Here is a 21,455-nt window from a genome sequence, read left to right as displayed (position 1 = left end):
TCCCTTACTCCTCACTATGTTTTTTGACTCGTTGACTTTCATTTAAATCTCTATAAATATTTACCGCTTGATATTTATGTAATACAAGCGATGCACATTTATAAGGGAATTTTAGCACCCCCTTAACTCTCTCATGACCAGGTATTCACTTTCGTTCAAGCAACAGGTCGCCACACGGTTTCATTGACTTCAAAGTGGTCGACAACATTCATGCAGTGCCTCGCCTGCAGCCTAAGTATGTCCGATTCAGCATGCTAATAAGGAAAGAGCACAAATACAGAAAAAGCACTTGAGAAAGTGCGCTTTTTACCAACATAGCTTGTAAAGATTGCTACGAACAAATTGGAACGTATGTATGGTTTATCAAGAACAACAGTACTCAGTCATCCCGCCACGCACTTTATTAACGTGTCTCAGACTATTTCAGATCAGCCAACATCCCCTTGAACTTGTCTATGGCGGGCTTGTAAATTTCCTCAAAATAAGGCTGCTCGCGCTTTATACGGTCGTAGTAGCTTGCCAGCTTGGGAAACTTCGAAGGGTTGACAAAGTTGGTCTGAAATGTAAAGGAATCAGACAATAAATAACTTGTCATGTCAACTGTATAGGCAGCAAAAGTTCAGAAAGACAGCTCGCAGGCACTGATAACAATATCAAGTACATCAAAAAGACGGCCAGACAAAGGCAAAGCAAGTTATGTGTGACGTAAAAGAGCTGCAGGCAGGAAAATCCATCGTGATGTTTCTGCTGAACCCCGTGTATTTTTTTAGCTACGCGCGGAAATGACAAAGCAGGCTGACTTGCTAAACAAGGTGGCATTGCCGTTTCATCCACTACAAGCTGCAAGTATCTAGGACAATAGCAGGCACTTAATACAAGCGATGCAGCTATTAAACTGCAAAGGCTTAGGAGTGACGATCAACGGCGAATATCTCAACAACCTTCTGTTTGCAGATAACTTTGTCCTGCTCAGCAACACAGGGAATCAGTTACGACAAGTGATTGAGGCCCTTACCAGAGAACGTTTAAGAGTGAGGTAGAAGAATGTTTTACAGAAGACAAAGATAATGATGCCTGGCAAGGAGACAAGAGTTCAGAATCACCAGACCACCTCTAGTGCCGGTGAAGGAGAACGTTTACCAAAGAACACAGATAAACTCACAGGGGACTCTGACCATGAGAAGGAAATTTAAAGTAGAATAAAAATGGGTTGGAATTCATACGGCAGACATTGTCAAATCCTGACTGGGAGCTTACCACTCTCTTTGAAAAGAAAGATGTATATTCACTGCATTCTACCGGTGCTTAGATATGGGGCGGAAACTTGAAGGTTGACGAAGAAGCTTGAGAACAAGACTTAAGGAGAGCCCAAAACAAACGGTGGAAAGAAAACTGTTAGCGTAACGTAAATAGACTGGAAGATAGTGGTTTGGATGAGAGAACAAAGGGAGATAGCCCATATTGTAATTGACTATAAAGGAAAAAAATGAAGTCGGGCAGGCGATATATTCGTTTGGTTAGATAACCGATCGACCATTAGTTACAGAATGGGTGCCAAGAGAGCGGACGCGGAGTCGAAGACCCTTGAAAACAAGGTGGGCTGATGAAATTAGAAAATTCGCCGGCACAATTTGAAATCGGTTGCCCAGGACAGGGGTAATTGGATCCCGCCGAGAGACGCCATCGTCCTGCAGTGGACATAAAATAGGCTAATGCAGATGACGGTGATGATAATAATGGGAATCGTGGAAGCAGATTTTGCTTCCTCTTGATCTTAAGTGTTAGAGAAAACGCAGGCGTCAAACAACAACCCAACTGTCGAGATTGTGGCCTACGGCGCGGACCAATCTCATTGTATGGGAAAAAAGTTTAGCATAGGTTTTACGGCATAAATGGGTTTTCTCGAGGTTTTTAGCAGACATAAAGACATGGCTTAATGAAGGACCAGTGTTGCCAGAAGCGTTGCATTGGAACTGCATAAAGGTCACGAAATTGTCCTCGCCATGTTAACATGCTGCGAATTGCAAGTCGTAAAATGTACGCCTCCTTTGAATAGTGCCAGGACACAAATACACGCATAGATGATGTGAGCTATGTGGATTGGCATGCTAGAGCGATCGTGATGCTGGTTTTCTCTTGGATCGTCCTGCATTTGTAAACTCACAATATAAAGCTAAACGCTGAATTTCAGCTGTTATTATGCGTTGCAAGTATATTACCAAGTAAAAACCTAATACACACTGCTAGTAAGTTCCCTCTTATTCCTAACCGACACGTGCCCTGCAAAAACATGAAACATGTAGCTTAGATTAGTTTATGATATAGCATTAAAAATTGCCTACATAATCTAAAATTTACGCTCAAGCTGTAGCGACAATTTTAGCGATATTCCAAGTATATTCGGGTACATTTTCGACCTTTATCTCACTCTAGTGAGGTGTTTCAAAGAATGTGGTAATACTGCACAGGATGGCAGACATATATTGAGTTCGCGTATTAGTGTCCCCATCCGTACTACCCTTGCAGATGTGCGGGTCACGAGCTGTCTTTTCTACAAACTTAAACAAGCAAACTACAAACGCTACCTAAATATATTTATTGCAACAAAGACTATAGGCCTTCATGCGCATTCATTCTTTTATTAAACCGAATTTATTCATTGCACTCCTCCCCCTTGCCAAAGCAAGTAGCCATTTTGGTTCTTTCCTGTCGCTAGCTTTCGGCAACTGAAGAGACGCGCTCGTCGCCGAATGCTCATTCTATCTCCCAAGTAACTTGCAGCATTGCCGAAGGCACGAGGCGTATATACAAGTAATATGCTTCCGCAGTGGCATATAGTTCCGGGCGTGACTGTTTGATTATTGCCGGGGCCCAATAGCTTACTTTTTGTTTGGTAAATGATAAGTTACAGCGACACGTGACATGTTAGCTTCTTTACACATGCACAGTATTTACTTGGCCTTACTGTATAGGACGATTTCTTTATCTGCACTTTGTTGCGGCTTGTGAGACGTGTGTAGTGCAGGACAGAGGCTATTACATAGTGTGCTGCACTTCGCTAACTGAGCTGTAGCCAATCATAACATACTGCGCGTCGTCTTCTGCATAAGGAAACGAAAATAATCTGAATTTGCACTTTGCCTGATTTCCCATTCCCTCGCTGCGCATGTGCCCTTGCATGAGGCAGAAAGCGCTATTTCATTGCTTTAGATCATTATGATGAGTATGATCGCGCAATCACACAGGAATAAGCCGACCAGGAAAAAGAGGAACCTCCAGAGATGTGTGTGGTACAAGGTAAGAACAGAGGAGGGGCGCCAGTGTGAGAAGAGAAGCGAAGAGAAGAAGGCAGTAGCGGCGGAAGGATCAGCCTGTCGGGTGATAGGACAGGAAACTCGCCTATGCCTGGTGCTCCTGAAATTATGGCTCTACGCCTGAAGCTGGTGCATGTCTGCAGGGCGTCCAGCGGAGCATCGGCCAGAGCAATAGTCCTTAGTCCTAGCGGATACTCGCCACCTGTCTCGTTCTTGACCCTGACGTGCTCACACACTCCACCTCTAAACAGGGTGACGCGCGAACTTTGATATTACATCAACGTACGCTTGGGCCTAAACTGAGACTTCATATTTAATGTGTGTTTAGTTCATATTTTGTAAATTACGTGGGCCCGTGAATACTTATAGAGTTCGTTTGTGTGTGTGCGAAAGAACGCGTATGCTTCATTGTTTTTTTCCGAAGTTGGTAATTACCTACAAGTTCCAGAACTTGCCGTGGTAAGTCTACCTTCACCGTGACAATAATACAGCGCGGAATCTGAAACTGCCTGTACCATGGTTACGATAATGTGGAATTTTGACAGGATTAACTCACCTTAATGTGTAACCGTCTGTGACACATGGTCACGAAAGCACTTCGCTGCCCGTCCCTGCTACCAACCTTCGCTACCATCACCATATCAGCGCTGACACTCAGAAAAAAAATGGCGCCATGCGTTTGCAATACCAGCCTGTTTGTCATTTGCTACCCACGCTGGTGGAAACTGTGGTGTAGAGAGCATAGTTTTCATGCTACGCTAATGTTATCAAAAACGGCTGTGTGCAGGTGGGCCGAGCTGAACATTTTCTACACCAGTTGAAGAAAATGACGACTTCTTACACTAGGTACATCGTGTAGCCAGTGCAGGACACAAACTAGCCCTACTGTGACGGTTTCCGCCGGTAAGCGCTATGACCACCCTAACCTTCATTACTTACCAACATGACAGCACTGACACAGCGCAGACCGCCCGCTTCGATCCGTTTTCTCCGCACTGGCAGCAAGAACTAAGTTTTAAAATCCGTCAAGGTTCAGTTACATCTCACGCTGTGGCCAATGCATTAGCTGTGTTTTGTCGTTAATATTGAAATCAGCATTTCTGTTTTGATGCCGCTAGCGCAACAGAGTAGGCGCCGAGCCATAAAGTTGTTTGACTTCTATTTCGCAAATGGCGCCGCAGCATTAGCACTGGTGATGCGCTGGCAATGTGCAACGCTATGAAGGCCTAATTGTTCATTGCGTCATTAACTTAGTACTCCGCTCGAGCGCTCGAGTATGGCGCGTGATGACGGTACCAAGTAAATGCCAAATAGGCCCCGAGCAGACGATGCGGTGGCGGCGAACATTTACTTAGCGCGTTCCCCTTTACTACTCTCAAAGGAGGTTGCAATGAACTGCCCAGAAAGCATGTTGGAGAATCAAAGCTCCGCTGTTGCATTCCTGTAAACGCAACTTAGGGTTACATCACCAGGACATCTCGAACGTAGATCCAGCCACCGTGGAGTGAGTACCACCAGGATGGCAAGCAAACGTTGAGCAGACGAGGCCGCGAACATAAACACACCTTGACAAGAATTCACCCTTCCTCTGGGCTAAGAAGTCCTGCAGCTTAAACAGCGCTGCAAGAACACACTGAGAATATAGCTCTGTAAGACGCATGTGCTGTTGCATGAGAGCTTTGGGGTGACTCGCATGTGAGATGCTGCACTTCTCGCGTTTTCGACCTCCAAATATTTTTTGGCCTTCTTATCCATGCTCTCGAAATTTACAATTCTTGCGCGACTAATAAATTTTTGATTCCAATTACTTCCGACGTGATTCTTGACTAATTTCAGTGTTTCTATGACATTCAGCAAAGGAAGCTTCTACTGCGGCTGCAACAGACGCCGTGGAAACCTACGCTTGCACAGAAGAGAAAATATTGGTTCTTTTTTTTTTTGTGGAAGAATAATCAATCCAAGAACATGACCACTGTATATTCGGAAGACGAATGATGACATACAAGTTCAGAACAAAATTCGGCTCAACAGGTGGTTGTGCAATAGACGCCAAACATTTAAATTTGATGCCAAGAGCAATTTCTCGTTCGGAATACGGTTGGTATGCAGACCTGCAATTTTTTAGCATTTTGATGCACTTTGAGTGTTCAGAACTGCACACAGTCAACAAATTTGACAGCAAGTTTCGGCAGTAAAGAACTAACACGGTATGGATCCATACAAAAGCCGCACTGTTATTTGGTCCTTTAAATATTAAGCGAACTCCAGAAATTTTAGGAAATTTCAGGCCAAAAAAATCTTGAAATCTCTATACTATGGATGAGCATGTTCCTTAAAACCTGTGTATGTATATGTATATATGTACATGTATATGTATATATATATATGTATAAAGCATGCAGCAGCAATTACATATATGTAATGCGTAATCGTTGATACCTAGAAATGTACATGTGTAACGCAGTTTCCCTTTTTAGATGTCGATTACGACAGACGATAGTAATATTTATACTTACCGCTCACTTTTAAACTCGAAGAGTTGATGCCTCAATTCCTCAATGTTCTTTTATATGTTGAGGATTGTAAAAAAACTACTGATTACGTAAAACTGTAATACGTCACTTACATTTGCAACAACTGATTATCTCTAGCCCATGAAAGTCCTTTCAAACTTCGAGTCGTTGGTTGCCAATGTAAATCATTTCTGTATTAGGCAGCTTTATAACAACAGGGGCTCCAGAGATTGCGTCCTTGAAGCGCTCGCTATGCGAACGTCTGGCAGGCGAAAATAAGAGCCGACTATGTGGAGAGGAAGAAGAAGAAGCATCGAAGAACATGGAGAAAGATCGGCTCCCGCTTTCAACATCGGTTTCGACCCATTAGTCTGAGTGTATCCTTGGTTCGGTTACATCAATCGACGCTTAGCATCAAGAGGATTACGGCGACACCAGGATTTCTACGGTGGGTCGACTATTCACATTTTAAGATACTTTTTCGAGCAGCCACCATTGCCGCCGCGCTAGGCCAGGTGCTGCCTGAGTGTGGCAATTGGAGGCGAGTCAGGCATGCAAGTCATGATGGATGGGGAGGAACTACCTCCCGACAAGTGCACCGAAGAGTACGGATGGCAGGCAGCAGTTTCTAGGCGAATTTCTACCAGATCCGCTGTTAGCGGCAATTCAGCCGGAGCTGGGCCTCATATGGCTACGTCGCCTAGAACATTCGAGAACGGCAGTCGAGTCAAGAACAGGGTCGCCAGGGCATCCCGAATGCCATACTTGCCGAAAGATCACTTTAAAATCATACTCCGACCACGCGGCGGACTCAATATTAGCAAGATTGGCTCTACCAAGATAGGCAAAACCATCGTTGAAGCAGCTGGTCTAAGCTCGGACAACATTGCATCAGACATCATATGCCCGAACGTGAACCAAAACATAATTGTGGCGAGTACGCCGCAACGAGAGAATGCTGAGAAATATGTGAGAATCAGGTCAATTAACCTGAATGGATGCAGCTTCGAGATCAACGCATATGAGGCTGCACCTCACAACACGTGCAAGGGAGTGATAAGGAACGTTGACTTAGCAGATGGCCCGACGGAGATGGAGAAGAACATAGTCAACTCAAGAAACCCTTTGGCTCTCGCCGTTAAAAGAATCAAGAATACCGGTACGGTGATCATCGCCTTTGATGGACACAAGGTTCCGAATTTCGTCAGATATGGCCCGGTCCTTGTAAGGTGTTCACTATACAAGAAACAAGTCGACGTATGCTACGCTTGCGGTCGGCTCGGTCACAGAGCTGATGTGTGCCCGTCTCCGCAAGAGAGAATATGCCGAGGCTGTGGTGCAGTGAATCCGACTGACAAACATCAGTTCCAACCCAGGTGTGAACTGTGTGGTGGCCCACACCCAACTGCGGACAAAGTGTGTAAGCAGCGCTATACAACTCCATACGTGGTCAGAAAACGGAGAAACGAAAGAGCACTAGCAACCAACGTCAACAAGGACAATAACGACACGCAGCCAAGCTCAAGGTCCCGCGGCAGGTCCAGGTCCCGCAGTCGCTCACGCTCCAGGGGAAGAAGCGTGTCCAGATCCCGACCCAGATCCAGATCCCAATACAGGACGCGATCCGGATCAAGAGATCGGAGCCAACAGGCTGCATCGAAACCCGGGGAAGGAATCAACGGATCCACATGGGCCGACAAAGTCAAGGGAACGGCCATAGCGGACAAGACGCCTCCTCACCGGGACAACAATAAAACAAGACTTATCTGGGCCGACGACGCGCGTACCGATCCGGTAAGTGCCATGCTTTGTGACCCACCCCCAGAGCAAAGTAAGGATCGTGAAATAGAAAGACTTAAGAAAGAGAATGCAGAACTAAGGGAGATGAATCAGAACATGATTAGAGAGATGACGGCAATAAGGAAACTCTTAAGCGAGGCTAAACAAGCAGAAAACAAAGATAGCACTAATACACGCAAAGAAGCCCCAGTCCCGGCGCCTGCTGGTGAAGGCCCAATGTCAGCCAAGCGTAGGGCTGTTGAAAGTAAACTCAAGAACACTGAAACACATATGGAGGAAGTCAAACAAGCGCTGGCATGTTTTAAAGACAACATGCAGATGCTTATGGACAGTGTCTCACAGTTGACAATGAATGTAGGCCATATACAGACGGCACTGAATGACCCTAAGGAGGGACTGAAGGCTTTTGGCGAAAGAATTAAAACCCTGGAAATGATGACTATGTCAATGGACGTAAGGGAACAATGCGGGTCGTCATTCCTCAGAGCTACACTAACTCCCCAGGCGGGGGAGATGAATATGCAATATGGCTCACAATAAGAGGGAATTTCGAATATGGCAGTGGAATTGCGGGGGGTACAATAACAAACGTTCCATCATCCAGCAATACCTTAGGTCACTTCAGTCTAAACCGGATATTATCGCACTTCAAGAGACAGGATATGGATATGTCACACTCACTGGATACAGAGCCATAGAGTGTCAAACGTTCGGTAGGGGCCTGTACGTGCTTGTAAATAAGCAGCTTACACACATCCCACATGAATTAGGCATCATAGACAAAAACCTAGAGTACCTCATGGTTGAGGTTGTAGTACCAACTTCACACAAAAATCAAAGGAACAATAGCTTATTCGTACTCAACATTTACAGTAATCCGAAACACCAGAAACAACACTTCAAGAGATTATTCGAAAAGGCTACTAATTTAGCTGGAAGTAGACCTCTGATTATATTAGGCGACTTCAATGCAGCCCACGAGCTATGGGGCTACGTTACGACGAATGCCAAGGGCAGGAATCTGTGGAATCACGCGGATGAGCTAGACCTGGTCTTAGTCATGGATAAGACACATCCTACAAGGCTTGGCAATTCTGTCTGCAGAGACACCACACCTGACCTTACGTTCATTAAGAACACAGATCATGTTTCATGGACTAATACAAACATGAATTTTGGCAGCGATCATTACGTAATAGAAGTCACACTGGAAGTTGAGAAAGGCCGAACTCGAGAATTCGAGGTCGTAGATTGGGACCTTTTTCGTAAATTAAGAGCCCAAAGCGGAAAAGAAACCACCAAACTCTCTCAGAGACTGGTGTGAGGGCATCAGAAGGGACATCAAAACAGCGTCCAAAAGAATTGTTACAGATACTAATGTAGAGGCAATGGACTCGAAACTTGCCCACTTAATAGAAGCCAAGGAAGCCATAACCCGAAGGTGGCGGGCACAAAGGCTAAATCGTAGGCTCAGAAAAAGAATCGCAGAACTTAACAAACAAATCGAACAATACTGTAACACCCTCTGCCAGCAACAGTGGGACGAGTTTTGTGAGTCAATCGATGGGCAAATCAGGAACGGCAAGGCGTGGAAATTGATCAAGCATCTGCTGGATGAGAAAGGCACTAAAGCCAGCCAAAGACACAGCCTTGCCCGAGCCATACACGTAGCCCTTAGTGATCAGCCCATCGAAACAGTTACCAAACAACTAATTGACAAATACCTACCAGTTAGAAATGAGCAGGACCAGCCACTTCCATCAGAATACAGGGGAGCCGCTCAACCGGAACTCGACCAACCCTTCACCATATCCGAAATCCGGAGGGTGTTAAGTGAACTAAATCGAAATTCAGCCCCCGGTCCTGATGGTGTAACAAACAGATCACTTAGAAATCTCGATGAGCCGTCCATTGAATCGCTGACAGACTTCATTAATGAAGCATGGATCTCAGGCGAAGTCCCAGAAGAATGGAAAACTTCACAGGTTATACTAATACCCAAACCGGGTAAACCTCCAAGCTTGGACAACTTAAGGCCAATATCACTTACATCATGCGTGGGGAAGGTCGCTGAACACGCAATCCTTAACAGGCTAAAAGACCACTAAGAAGACAATAATATATACACTCACAACATGCTGGGTTTTAGGTCTGCACTTTCCACGCAGGATGCCATGAAGCAAATTAAACACCACATACTCGACGGATACTCTAGAAATACTAAGGCCATATTGGGATTAGACTTGGAAAAAGCGTTCGACAGAATCAATCATGAGTACATCCTCAGAACGATAGAAGACGTTGGACTCGGGTTGAGGATGTTTAAATACATCAAATCCTTTCTCGAAGCACGCACGGCGAAGATAAAGGTCGGAGACACAAACTCGGAAGTGGTTCAGCTCGGAGATCGAGGAACCCCCCAAGGATCGGTGATCTCTCCCGTCCTTTTCAACCTGTGCATGATTGGTCTGTCCAGAAAGCTGGGCAAGATTAACGGCATTGACCATACCATATATGCTGATGATCTCACTGTACGGTGTGCTGGTGGCAGTGAAGGGCAGATACAGGACGCACTGACTGAAGCGATCAAGACGGTGGAAGAATACCTGAGGCCCACTGGACTCAGGTGCTCCCCCCACAAATCGGAGTTACTACTTTATAGACGTGAAAAGGGGGGCAGGCCTAAGGGCTGGAAACCTCTAGCGGAAAGCAATATACACCTACATACAGAAAATGGTGCCAATATACCCAGAGTCAACGTGATCAGGGTACTAGGCTTTTTCATTGATGCAAACGGTGGAAACCATACCGAGGTGAAGAAAATCACCCTTAAAACGGATAACGCGTGCAGGATGATCAGGCGCCTGGCAGGAAGACACAAGGGCATGAAAGAAGATAACCTCATCAGGATAATCAACTCATTCGTACTCTGTCATATATCATACGCCGCTGCCATGTACAATTGGACGCAGTCTCAACTCAAAAAGCTTGACGCAGTGATCAAGAAGGTTGTTAAAAGCGCATTGGGGCTCCCAATTCGAACCAGCACTGCAAAACTGCTCAAATTAGGAATACACAACACGACCATGGAGATCGCGGAGGCTCAAGAAACATCACAAATAGCGAGACTATCTACAACCAGCACGGGAAGATCAATCCTGGACAAGATCATGATCAACCCCATTACGGATTCAGCACAGTACGTTAAACTTAATCAAGAATTCGCAGACAACATAATTGTCGCACCTCTACCCAGGAATATGCACACAAAACATAATATCAACAGGAGAGTCGCACGAGCCAGGGCGTTAATCGAGAAAATGGATAAAGGGGGCAGAGGAGCCTGCTTTGTCGATTCGGCTGCCTACAAAGATCTAACTAAGTTCGCGGCGGTGGTAGTGGATCACCAGGGCAATTGCACAAACTGCGCCACGGTCTACACTAACAAACCTGAAGACGCTGAACAAGTTGCCATTGCATTGGCACTAACAGACGATAGATTCATCGAAATATATAGCGACTCGAAAACGGCTATTAGAGCTTTCAATAGGGGAAAGATTGCCCCGCAGGCTGCGAGAATAATTAACAAAAGGCAAACAAATGTTACACGTTACATTTATTGGTTCCCGGCGCACCTTGGTTCACTTGATGGCATTCCCGTCAATCCAAATGAATCGGCCAACAGCGTCGCCCGCGACCTTACAGACCGGGCCGCTTTTACATATGGTTTTGATTCTGCTGGATTGGAGAACTTACATAGAGATACGCTCATTACATACAATGAAATTACAAAACATTACTACATGGGAAGGAGGGAGTTTCCACCCCCTCACTATAGGCTAAACAGAGCACAAGCAGTTACACTTAGACAATTACAGACAGAGTCTTATTATTCACCTGCACAAATAAAGAAATGGTATAACATTGCAGACATGAATATTATATGCAAAGCATGCAAAAAGGAGATATGCACGCTTGAACATCTGCTCTGGGAGTGTGGGTCGCTCGGCCCTGGCATTTCCCGGAATCGGTTTTTAGGAATGATCAGATCTCCTGATCATATCCCTCAAGTCCTGGCTGTCCAGTACGCCCGTGATAGGGCTAGGAGGCTTGACCTCCAGGTCCCAACATGGAACTAGCCAGGCAGGTGGCAACACCTTGTACAGGACCAGATTAAAGTTTTTCCTCCTCCTCCTCCTCCTCCTCCTCCTCGCCGACTATGTGTACCAGCAAGTTCGACATTGCAATTGCGATGCTTCAGACACGACGAAGCATTACCTCGAGTGCCACAGGGAGGCGTCCGGTCAATGCCATGTCGGCGACGGTGAAGTTGTCGCCAGCCGCGAACTTGCCGTCACCGATCAGGTGTTCTAGCCCTCTGACGATATTCTCTTCCAATGCCGCAATCTCTTCGGTCGTCGGCTTGGTCTTCCGACTGATCAAAGGACGCTGCACGAAAAAAAGTCGCAGTTTCACCCGCAAAGCGAAGCATCGATTGCGAGATGAAATTAGTGCACAGCTATAAGAAGTAAGAAAGTAGTTTTATCGGTCATATAAAGTCGGATACGATCACTTACTAACTGAATTAGCGAGCATGTCGTGTCAGCGCGCGAGCAAACATGAACAGATCACATTGAAGGAGCGCGCACACTCGCTGTCAGAACGCTGGCGTGAGCAACGTGGTAGCAGCAGCAAGCGAAGTGATCTTCGTTCGCTCTACTGCTGCAACGCAGGAGTGGCGAGCACACATCGCGCACAAAGGTATCACCCATCTGCAGATCAGTCTCAAAATACGGCGCGCGCAACCATGCCCCCACGCCTCTTCTTCACTGTGCCTTCCCGCTTCCCATCATAAATGGATCGCGAGATTGAACAGCACTCACCACTTCCTCTTGCGCGTAGTCGCGAACCGTGCATGTGCTACCCTTGCCAGAAGGCCGCTCCCTTCTCCCTACCTCTCATCCCCCATGGCCTTTCGTACGAAGGGAAACGGCACGTTTGCTTTCTGTTTTCTTCGTTCGCGCTAGCCAGATTGAGCCGCGGTTGGCGGCAACCCTCGCATGCTTTCACTCGCATACAGCATACCACGTGCGGCGGCAGAGTTATCGCACTTGTACTTCATACGCAACATCGCGATGACGGCGACGGCAAAATTGCGCTTGGAGCATCGATATTGACACTCGTCCGTGTTTGTCTGTATCGGGTGACCGCGTTTCAGCATCTAACAGAGGCTATCGCTCAGCGCAGGCCGCACCGGCATGCATCGGGTTTCTCGAATGTTACCTCTGGTTCTATACGCTGTCTGTGTCACCAAACCTTGTGCAATGTGATTTCATGTATGCGCGACGCGAATTGTATAGTACTTTCTTGAAGACACGCGGGCACCAGCAATTACTATGGAAATTTCGATGACTCATCTATGAGAGCAGACGTGCTTAACCCGCAGTGCAGATTTTCGACGATCGCCGACTGTGTTCGTCGCTGTCGTTCTCTGATTGTAGCATGTTTTTGATGGCACATGTTGGTCCAATAAAACGCTGGTTTCGGCAATCACAGTTTTGCTTCTTTTTTCACCACCACTATTAGGTGACCATATAACTGCTGTCACAATAACAATGAATACTCCTTTCCCTTTGTTTACAAGAAATTATGATATATGCGTGGGAACAGAGCGCCGGCTGCCGTAAGCGCCACGAGAGAGAAACGTTGGATACTCGCGCTCGTATAAACCACTGCGTATTATTCCGTAAGTAAGACGACTTTGCATCATTTATGGCTAATGTCCTTCGGAGTAGGGTGACCTTGAAATTTAGGATGTGCTTCTGACGTATTTCCTGCCCATTTAAAGTAGACACATCGTGAGGGGCTTGCCCTTACAAAAATGACTTTAGACTGTCTATAGAAAGTCTATATACTTCTTATAGACGACCTTTCCTTTCTATAGATTTGGACTTTTGTTGATACAAAGTCTGTAGACTGTCTATAGACGAAAGTCGATAAAGTTTTTATTTCTTTTTGTCTATACGCAGTCTATATACGGTCTATAGAAAAAAGTCGATAAGGTGTTTGCTCTTTTTTGCCTACTTCCCCTCTATGGACTACCTATAGGCGAAAGTCGATACAGCTTCTATCTATTTTTGTCCATACTTTGTCTATAGACTTTCTATAGACGAAAGTCGATAAGGTTTCTATTTCTGTTGTCTACTCGCAGTCTATAGACAGTTTATAGAAAAAAGTCGATAAGGAGTTTGTTTCTTTATTGTATCCTTCCCCTCTATGGACTACCTATAGACGAAAGTGGATTACGGTCTCTATCTATTTTTGTCCATACTTTGTCTATAAAATTAAATTAAATTATGGGGTTTTACGTGCCAAAACCACTTTCTGATTATGAGGCACGCCGTAGTGGAGGATTCCGGAAATTTCGACCACCTGGGGTTCTTTAACGTGCACCTAAATCTAAGTACACCGGTGTTTTCGCATTTCGCCCCCATCGAAATGCGGCCGCCGTGGCCGGGATTCGATCCCGCGACCTCGTGCTCAGCAGCCTAACACCATAGCCACTGAGCAGCCACGGCGGGTATACTTTGTCTATAGACTTTCTATAGACGAAAGTCGATAAGGTTTCTATTTCTTTTTGTCTACTCGCAGTCTATAGACAGTCTATAGAAAAAAGTCGATAAGGTGTTTTTTATGCGAAGCATATTACGAGAGCTCAACCCAGCTCCTCAGGCGCGGCGGTGTTGCCATGAAATCACGTGACACCGTGACGTCACGACAGAGGAGAAGTGGCTTTGGCTCAACTCTTGCAAGACGGGCTGGGTGGGAATCGAACCAGGGTCTCCGGAGTGTGGGACGGAGACGCTACCACTGAGCCACGAGTACGATGCTTCAAAGCGGTACAAAAGCGCCTCTAGTGAATGCGGTGTTGCCTTAGAAACGAGCTGTTTCTAAGGCGTGCGTCTCTTGCTCAGGCGCACATTTCGTTGCCGCGCCGAACGCTGCTTTGCTCGACGCTCACCGCGTCCAATGCGGGGCGCGTAGTCGCTGCCCTGTAGCCCATTGTCTTACACCCCTTGGCGGGTCGACGGGAACGCTGTCGCGTTCCACTCTTGAAGGCGAAGAAGTAATGCATGAGTAGTTTCTTCGTCTAGCCGAACCAAATATAGCCAAGCAACAGCAGTTCACCAGGCTAAACAGTGGTTCAACAACTAAAATAAAGGCTAGTATGCTTCGCATCCTGGGCTTAACCTTACCTAAGCCACAGCCATTTTTTTTGTATCCTTCCCCTCTATGGACTACCTATAGACGAAAGTGGGTACGGTCTCTATCTATTTTTGTCCATACTTTGTCTACAGACTTTCTAAAGACGAAAGTCGATAAGGTTTCTATTTGTTTTCGTCTACTCGTAGATTATGGACGGTCTATAGAAAAAAGTCGATAAGGTGTTTGTTTCTTTTCTGTCTACTTCCCCTCTATGGACTACCTATAGACGAAAGTGGGTACATGTCTCTGTCTATTTTTGTCCATATACTCTGTCTATAGACTTTCTATAGACGAAAGTCAATAAGGTTTTTATTTCTTTTTGTCTACGCGCAGTCTATAGACGGTCTATAGAAAAAATTCCGTAAACTTTTTGTTTCTTTTTTGTCTGCTTCCCCTCTATATGGACTACCTATAGACGAAAGCCGATACAGTCTCTATTTATTTTTGTCCATACTCTGTCTATAGACTCTCTATATTAGACAGTTAATCATAATAGTCGGCTAAGGTTTCTATTTCTTTTTCTCTCCTGGTGTATTGAATGTCTATATAAGAAAGTCGATAATATGTAATGCCGAGTTCCCATACTCCCCGCCCGCTGCGAAGGCGATGATATGGCACTGGTTCATGCGCGACCGGCACCGCGTGCAACCCCGGCGCGGCGGGCAAACCGTGCAGGCTGCTAGCCGTTATTCGGTGCAGCTGCACCGAACGAGGATCGCGGCGAAACAGGCAACGTCCGAGTCACAAAGGTCTTCCAGGCACCCGAAGGCCCTAAACCTGGCTGCTTCCCGGACGTACACTTCGCGAGACCAGCTGGTGAAGGTCAGATGGTGATGATGTGGCAAAGGTGGTGAATAAGTCGCGAAAGCCGGCAGACCAGGTGGTGAATTCACCACCTGGTCTGCCTCTGAGTTGTCGTGGTATTGCATGTCTATAGATTAACAATAGACAAACATCGTTAATCTGGGCCCAACCCGTGTACGCTGTAACCAAGCGCAGGTACCGGTGGATAATACGTAGCTGCGTTTGATATAAGCCACTGAAGTTGTATACTGCTGAGATTGCTGTAGAGCCTATTTGTAGACATTAGTATACACATAGTGTATACCTCCGCATTTGTTGACCACATGATATGATCTACGTAGTCGGTCTCGGCAATCCCAAGATAGTCTTCACAGTTGTCGCATCACTTTTGCGGCAGTAGAATAAAGAAAGCAAAACGCCGATCCCATTGTTATAATAGTGGTTATGAACGCCAGCTTCAGCTACAAGTGGATTCCAAACAGGCATCGAGCTAACAGCAAGGACACTCGTAATGTTTGTAGCTGACAACGCGGACTTTGTGAATGTGCGATGAACCGATGTCGCGCATGTGGTGTTCGCGTTGTGTGTCGTCCGATTCTCGGATACTTTTCACATTTTCTTCATACCTCGGCTGCGTCACTAACATAGGGCGGTTTTTTGTTGACTGATATCATGCACTATAAACCCATCAAAGTTTCTCATTCACTTAAAATAGGTGCCAAATCATCAGAGCCCACCCAGTATTTCGCCGGCGGTATGCCTGGGCAGCCACGCATATGAGTACCTCAATGCTGTACTGATTGCTTTGACCTATCACCGGAACAGAAAATTAGCACTAACATACGTGCGGGCATCACATTTGGTGGTACGCTTGAAGATATGCTACAAGTACGCTGTATTACTAATCGACGCTGGCAATAATGCGTCTGAAACGTTTGAAGGGCCCTGTAATGGCTTTTACAAACAGCGCATTCAAGTTAGCGTTCCAGTCTCATACGATAGCCCGCAGCGTTTGTCACAGAACCTGCCAGCGCATTTCCTTCGTCCACGAAAAAAGATGAATAAGCCACCCGTTCCGGCGCGAATGGCGCGCAGAGAGAGAGCGAAAAAAAAATGAAGGAGGAAAGGCGCTCACACTCCTCCTCGCGCGCGCGTCCTCGCGCGCGGAGCTCCTGCGCATGTTCGGAGATCTTGCGCATGCGCGGCGGGGCGCCATCTCAACGAGTGCGCCCAGCACGTAAACGGTTGTACCGCTGTGCGGTGTCCGCCTGAACGTTGGTGTCTGTGTATGCGTGTCATCTTTGTGGCATCACACGTCAACTACACTGAACGGTAAGCTTTAGCAAAGATGTTTTGCGTCAATAACTTATGATTATGTGAGCGCATTTCGTAGCGCGAAGCGGCTGCATGTAGCGCAGGCGACTCGGGTATAGTGTCGGTTTGTCGTTGACATGGTTTCATAACGCGCTCTTCTTCTCGCTTCTACTATACGGAATGTTTTACGGCGAGCGATCACTCGGGCTTGTTGATTTTCGCATAATAGTTTAGGTGCGTAAAGAAGAAAGCTACACCATGTTTTAACTTGATATTGAGCTACCACTAAGCGGATTGTGTATAGGCAGGTTGCGAACGTAGTTCCCGCGCCTACTAGGGCGCCCCTCGCGGCGGCGAGCGCGGAACCGGCAGGATACGACCGGCCCGCTTGCGTTCGGAAAGCCTGTATGTGCACTGTTTCGCGCGTAGCTGTTGCCTTTTCTGAGCAATGCCGAAGTGCAACCCGAGCTGTTGAGTAGTGGGCTGTAACAGCACGTACACCAACTCACGAGGAACAAAGTTTTACAGGTTTCCAAGCCGACCGTATGAAGCAGAACGGCGTCAACACTGGATAGCGCTCGTCCGACGGCATAAGCTGTTTTATGTTCCGGCGTTATGCCAAGTGCGTTATAACGCTGAATTCTTTGCTTTTACAGCAATGATGGCAGCAATGGTACACCTACAGTCAGTGGCGTAGCTAGGTCGTCTGGCACCCGGGGCCCATAGGACTTCTGTCCCCCCCCCCCCCTCTACCCCGGGTTTATTAGAGGAAGGCGAGGATATCAACAATTTCCGTGTGTCTCCAGAAGTACATGGTACCCCCCCCCCCACCCCACTGGCCCCTTGCACCCGGAGCCCACGGCCTCCCCCCCCCCCCTTTTGCTACGCCACTGCCTGCAGTGCGTATCAGGATATGCATCAAAGTAGTTTGTTCCCACTTTGTATTGCAGTAAAGCTGTGGAACTCTCCCAATCCTCTCCCATTCAAACAGCGCTAGGGCTTGCTGAGAGATTTGAGAAGGGGTTGCAGCCGGCTGAGCTGGCATACACCCTTCTGCGCCCAGCATATCAACGAAGGGGCAGATGAGATCACCTAAATTTTTGACAACGTGGTTTATTGGAACCTCCTTTGCACGCACTGAAAAATCGCAACATGAAAGTATCGCACTTCCAGTAACTTGGGCGAAAATATTTTCCCAGCGTAGTCTAACACAACTGGTAAGTTCATCCCCTTTTTTTTGTGTTTGGGGAGAGCAACGTTAGAATACCCCTGGTAGGTCTTACGAGTCGTTCGTACGCCCCACGTTCTTGGATGAGATGTCTTGGATTCGTATTTGCCGTCCTGCATGTACAGGGAAACTACCGCGGCGTCCTTGCACTTCCCTGCGATGCCAGCATGGCAATCGCAGCTCCCCGCTAGGATTTGTCTGCTGTCGCCGATCTTCAAGAATCGATTTCGCCTACAATTTCATGTGTCCACACCGTAGATAACGAAGTAACTTACGCTGAGCTTCACGCATCTCGCTGGTGCATTATTTTTCGTTTGCGGAATAAACCTAGCAGTCACTTCCGATCAGTGCGAGTTCAACACTTCCCTCACGTCGTAGACGTGCCCCACTTCAAATAGACGACTTCCTTTCTCTAAATTCTTTTCACGAAAAAAGCTATGAAGATCTTGTAATTCCCGAAACCCGGTTAAAATTAATATCGGCACGCTGTTTCGCGCCATCGCTACCGTTTGACAGGACGCCAAACACGCAGCGCGGGCTGCTGACGCCGCGAGTAATCCTACCACATTCGCGCAACTATTCGTCAGATGGCGCTAGGGGTCGGAAAGTCAGGGCGCCGCCTAGCACTTGCAACGTGCCCATGTTGGGCAGCCAGTGTGGTAGATCTCATTTCGTGGCGCTTGATCCGGCCGCGATGAATGCTGCGCCGCATGTGTAGTGAAATTCTCGTGGCACGCTTTACGTATATATCTCGAAATTGTGTTAGCATCAAGAATGTTCTGACAGACACGTATAGTTAAATAACTGCTAACGTACTCGGATGAAAGGCCGTGTTTGCGGGGCATGCAACAGCAGTGTGTGCACTGCCGTTTTCGCATTGTTTTTAAGGTAGCAGTATTTTTAAGGTTTCTGGCAACCAACCTAAATAATTTTGGGAAGTTACCGCAAGGAAAACACGAGACTTGAAGAAATGTCAAGCGAAAATCTCTAGATTCACCCAATCTATTTATATGCAACCACAAACGCTTTTGGAGCATGAAACCTGCGATAAGCTCAGTCACTCGCAGCTTCGCAACTTAGCCGAAAAAATTGGAGCACAATAAATTAGTCGCTCCGGGAAGCACCTTTACACGTTTCAGACTGAAGGCATTGCGTTTGACGGTAGTTGGAAGATTTGTTTTTTGTCTCTTTCTTAAACAGTTTAGCAGCAGAAGTTATCTTTCGAGCTATATAAAAAGCGTTAAGCGCCTTTCGATGCTTCGGGGTTATGCAGTTTACGTGCTCTTAATCTCTAGGCAGCTGCTGGCGCAGATTTGCATTGTGCCAGTCGTGCACGGTATGAAGCCCTTGTCGTGCGCAATAAGTGTTCCGGTTTTCATTACTGTTGCATGTAGTGCCGTCGTCTTGGACAGACTGCATACTATATGCGCTGTACAAAAGAAAAAAGAGCCAGATTATCAATTTGGTGGTCTTTTCTTAGTAGATAACGCACAGATTATTCAAATAATTCAGTGGACATTGCATTTGTTCTACCCTTATTAACACACCTAAGAGATCGTAACATCTTTTAGTTGATAAGTGACCTGATCAGTACGTCCCCATTCATGCGCATTCTACTGAAAGTGTGGCAAATGTATTCATCTCGAAGTATGAGAAAAGAGACAATGCAGACTGTTCTAAGCGGAAATAAATTGCAAATGTTAACGTGATTGTTCAAAACTGCAGTCAGTATGCTGAGCATGTTCGATCGGCACGGGCACATTGCATTAACACCTGAAAAATGTGCACAGTCCAGCAGGGTATCTTTGTTTTGTAGCGTTCCTAGTTAAAGGACACAGTAGACTTAAAGCGTTGCTGTGGAACTGGCGTCCATCTCGTCTACATTTATTTCTCACTTCTCTCTTCTCTTCTTCTGTCCCCCCGGTTCCCGCGCTTCTTCATCTTCTATTCGAAGGCTCATACCGCTTCACCCTTCCAGGTTTCTTCTGCTAACCCCTCCTGGGGTAATACTTGAAAACGTTTCCAATCGAAGCACATTCAACTGAGCCCCGTTCACCAATGTACCACACAGTCTTCAATATTCCTTTCTGAGTGGCTGTCTTTGTCACAGAGTAAGGACCATAAAATTTGGCACTGGATTCTCTTACTCCTTTCCTAACTAGGATGAGGTCGGTGACTTGAATGTCTGGGATAGCTGAGCAATGTCTCTTGTCAAAATTTTTTTTCATTCGTTTACGGTACCTCTCCTCCTGTGATTTTTGTTTCCTTTCCTCGACGATCTTGAGATTGTCTAACAGCCCCAGTTCAAGGTCCGCTTGAAGAATAGGGGTCTCTCCTGAAGAAGCGAACTGCGGGCTGCATCCCAAGCCACTGGTGTAGGAGCGATTGTGATGTCTTACAGCTGCTTCTAAAGAGCATTTCCATCCACCAGGGAAACTATCGTACATCCTGATGTATTGCTTCACATCTCGTATAGCACGCTCTGCAAGCCCATTCGCCGCGGGATGGTATGGTGCACAGAATTTGATTGATATATTGTGGTCTCGAGCCCATCTTGCTAATTTTTCACTCTTGAACGCTGGTCCGTTGTCACATACGATCTTTCTGGTTGTCCTAAACATATCCCGTTTGAGGAGGGCGATGACACTATTCGCATCTTCTTTTCCTGCCCGTGCCGCGACCATCCTGGTGCACTCATCTATGGCCAGAAGAAAAGCTTGCGTTTTTCGGACTCCTTCTCGTTTCTTATTTAGCTCGGCAAAATCCAGGTGTATAACTTCAAAAGGCACGTTCGAGTGGCAAGGTATTATCATGGCGTCTGTAGGCTGCTTGTATTTCACTTTGTTGACTTGACAAATGTGGCATGAACGAACGTATTGATTGACGTCTTCTTTCATGTGAGGCCACATAAATCTCTTGACTAGCTTGTTGTATGTGCGCCAAAATCCGTCGTGTCCTCCAGATTCTGGGCTATCGTGGTACAAATAAAGCACCTTGGGAACCAGCGTTGGCGGGACTTGATAGCGACCTGCCATAAAAATTAATTGTTCAGTGCCTTCCCACAATTTTACTTCATTGATTTCTTCCGATTGTTCTTTATTGGCCTGTATCATCAGTCGAGACAATGCATCTGCGTCAGTCAAAAGGGGTCCAGGTCTGTGGGAGATGGTGAAATCAAACTGCTGCAAGTAGTTCACCCATCTGGCGATACGTCCC

General features: G+C 46.5%; 1 protein-coding gene across 1 annotated transcript in view; it reads right to left on the bottom strand.

Annotated features, from left to right (window-relative positions):
• Nucleotides 1–394: 394 nt before the first annotated feature.
• The window catches only part of LOC135900958 (glutathione S-transferase 1-like), a 39,358-nt gene continuing 18,297 nt past the window's right edge, over nt 395–21,455 (bottom strand). The window contains exons 4-5 of the mRNA XM_065430587.1: nt 11,906–12,076; nt 395–556 (exon numbers count right to left, since the gene is read on the bottom strand). Of these exons, the coding sequence (XP_065286659.1) occupies nt 419–556; nt 11,906–12,076 (309 nt within the window). The 3' untranslated portion in view covers nt 395–418. The remainder of the gene's footprint in view (nt 557–11,905; nt 12,077–21,455) is intronic.

This window comes from Dermacentor albipictus, chromosome 2 (genome assembly GCF_038994185.2).
Source record: "Dermacentor albipictus isolate Rhodes 1998 colony chromosome 2, USDA_Dalb.pri_finalv2, whole genome shotgun sequence".
In the NCBI taxonomy this organism is placed as follows: Eukaryota; Metazoa; Arthropoda; class Arachnida; order Ixodida; family Ixodidae; genus Dermacentor; species Dermacentor albipictus.
The sequence above is the reverse complement of the archived record's forward strand: the minus strand, read 5'-3'. Positions and strand labels throughout refer to the sequence as shown.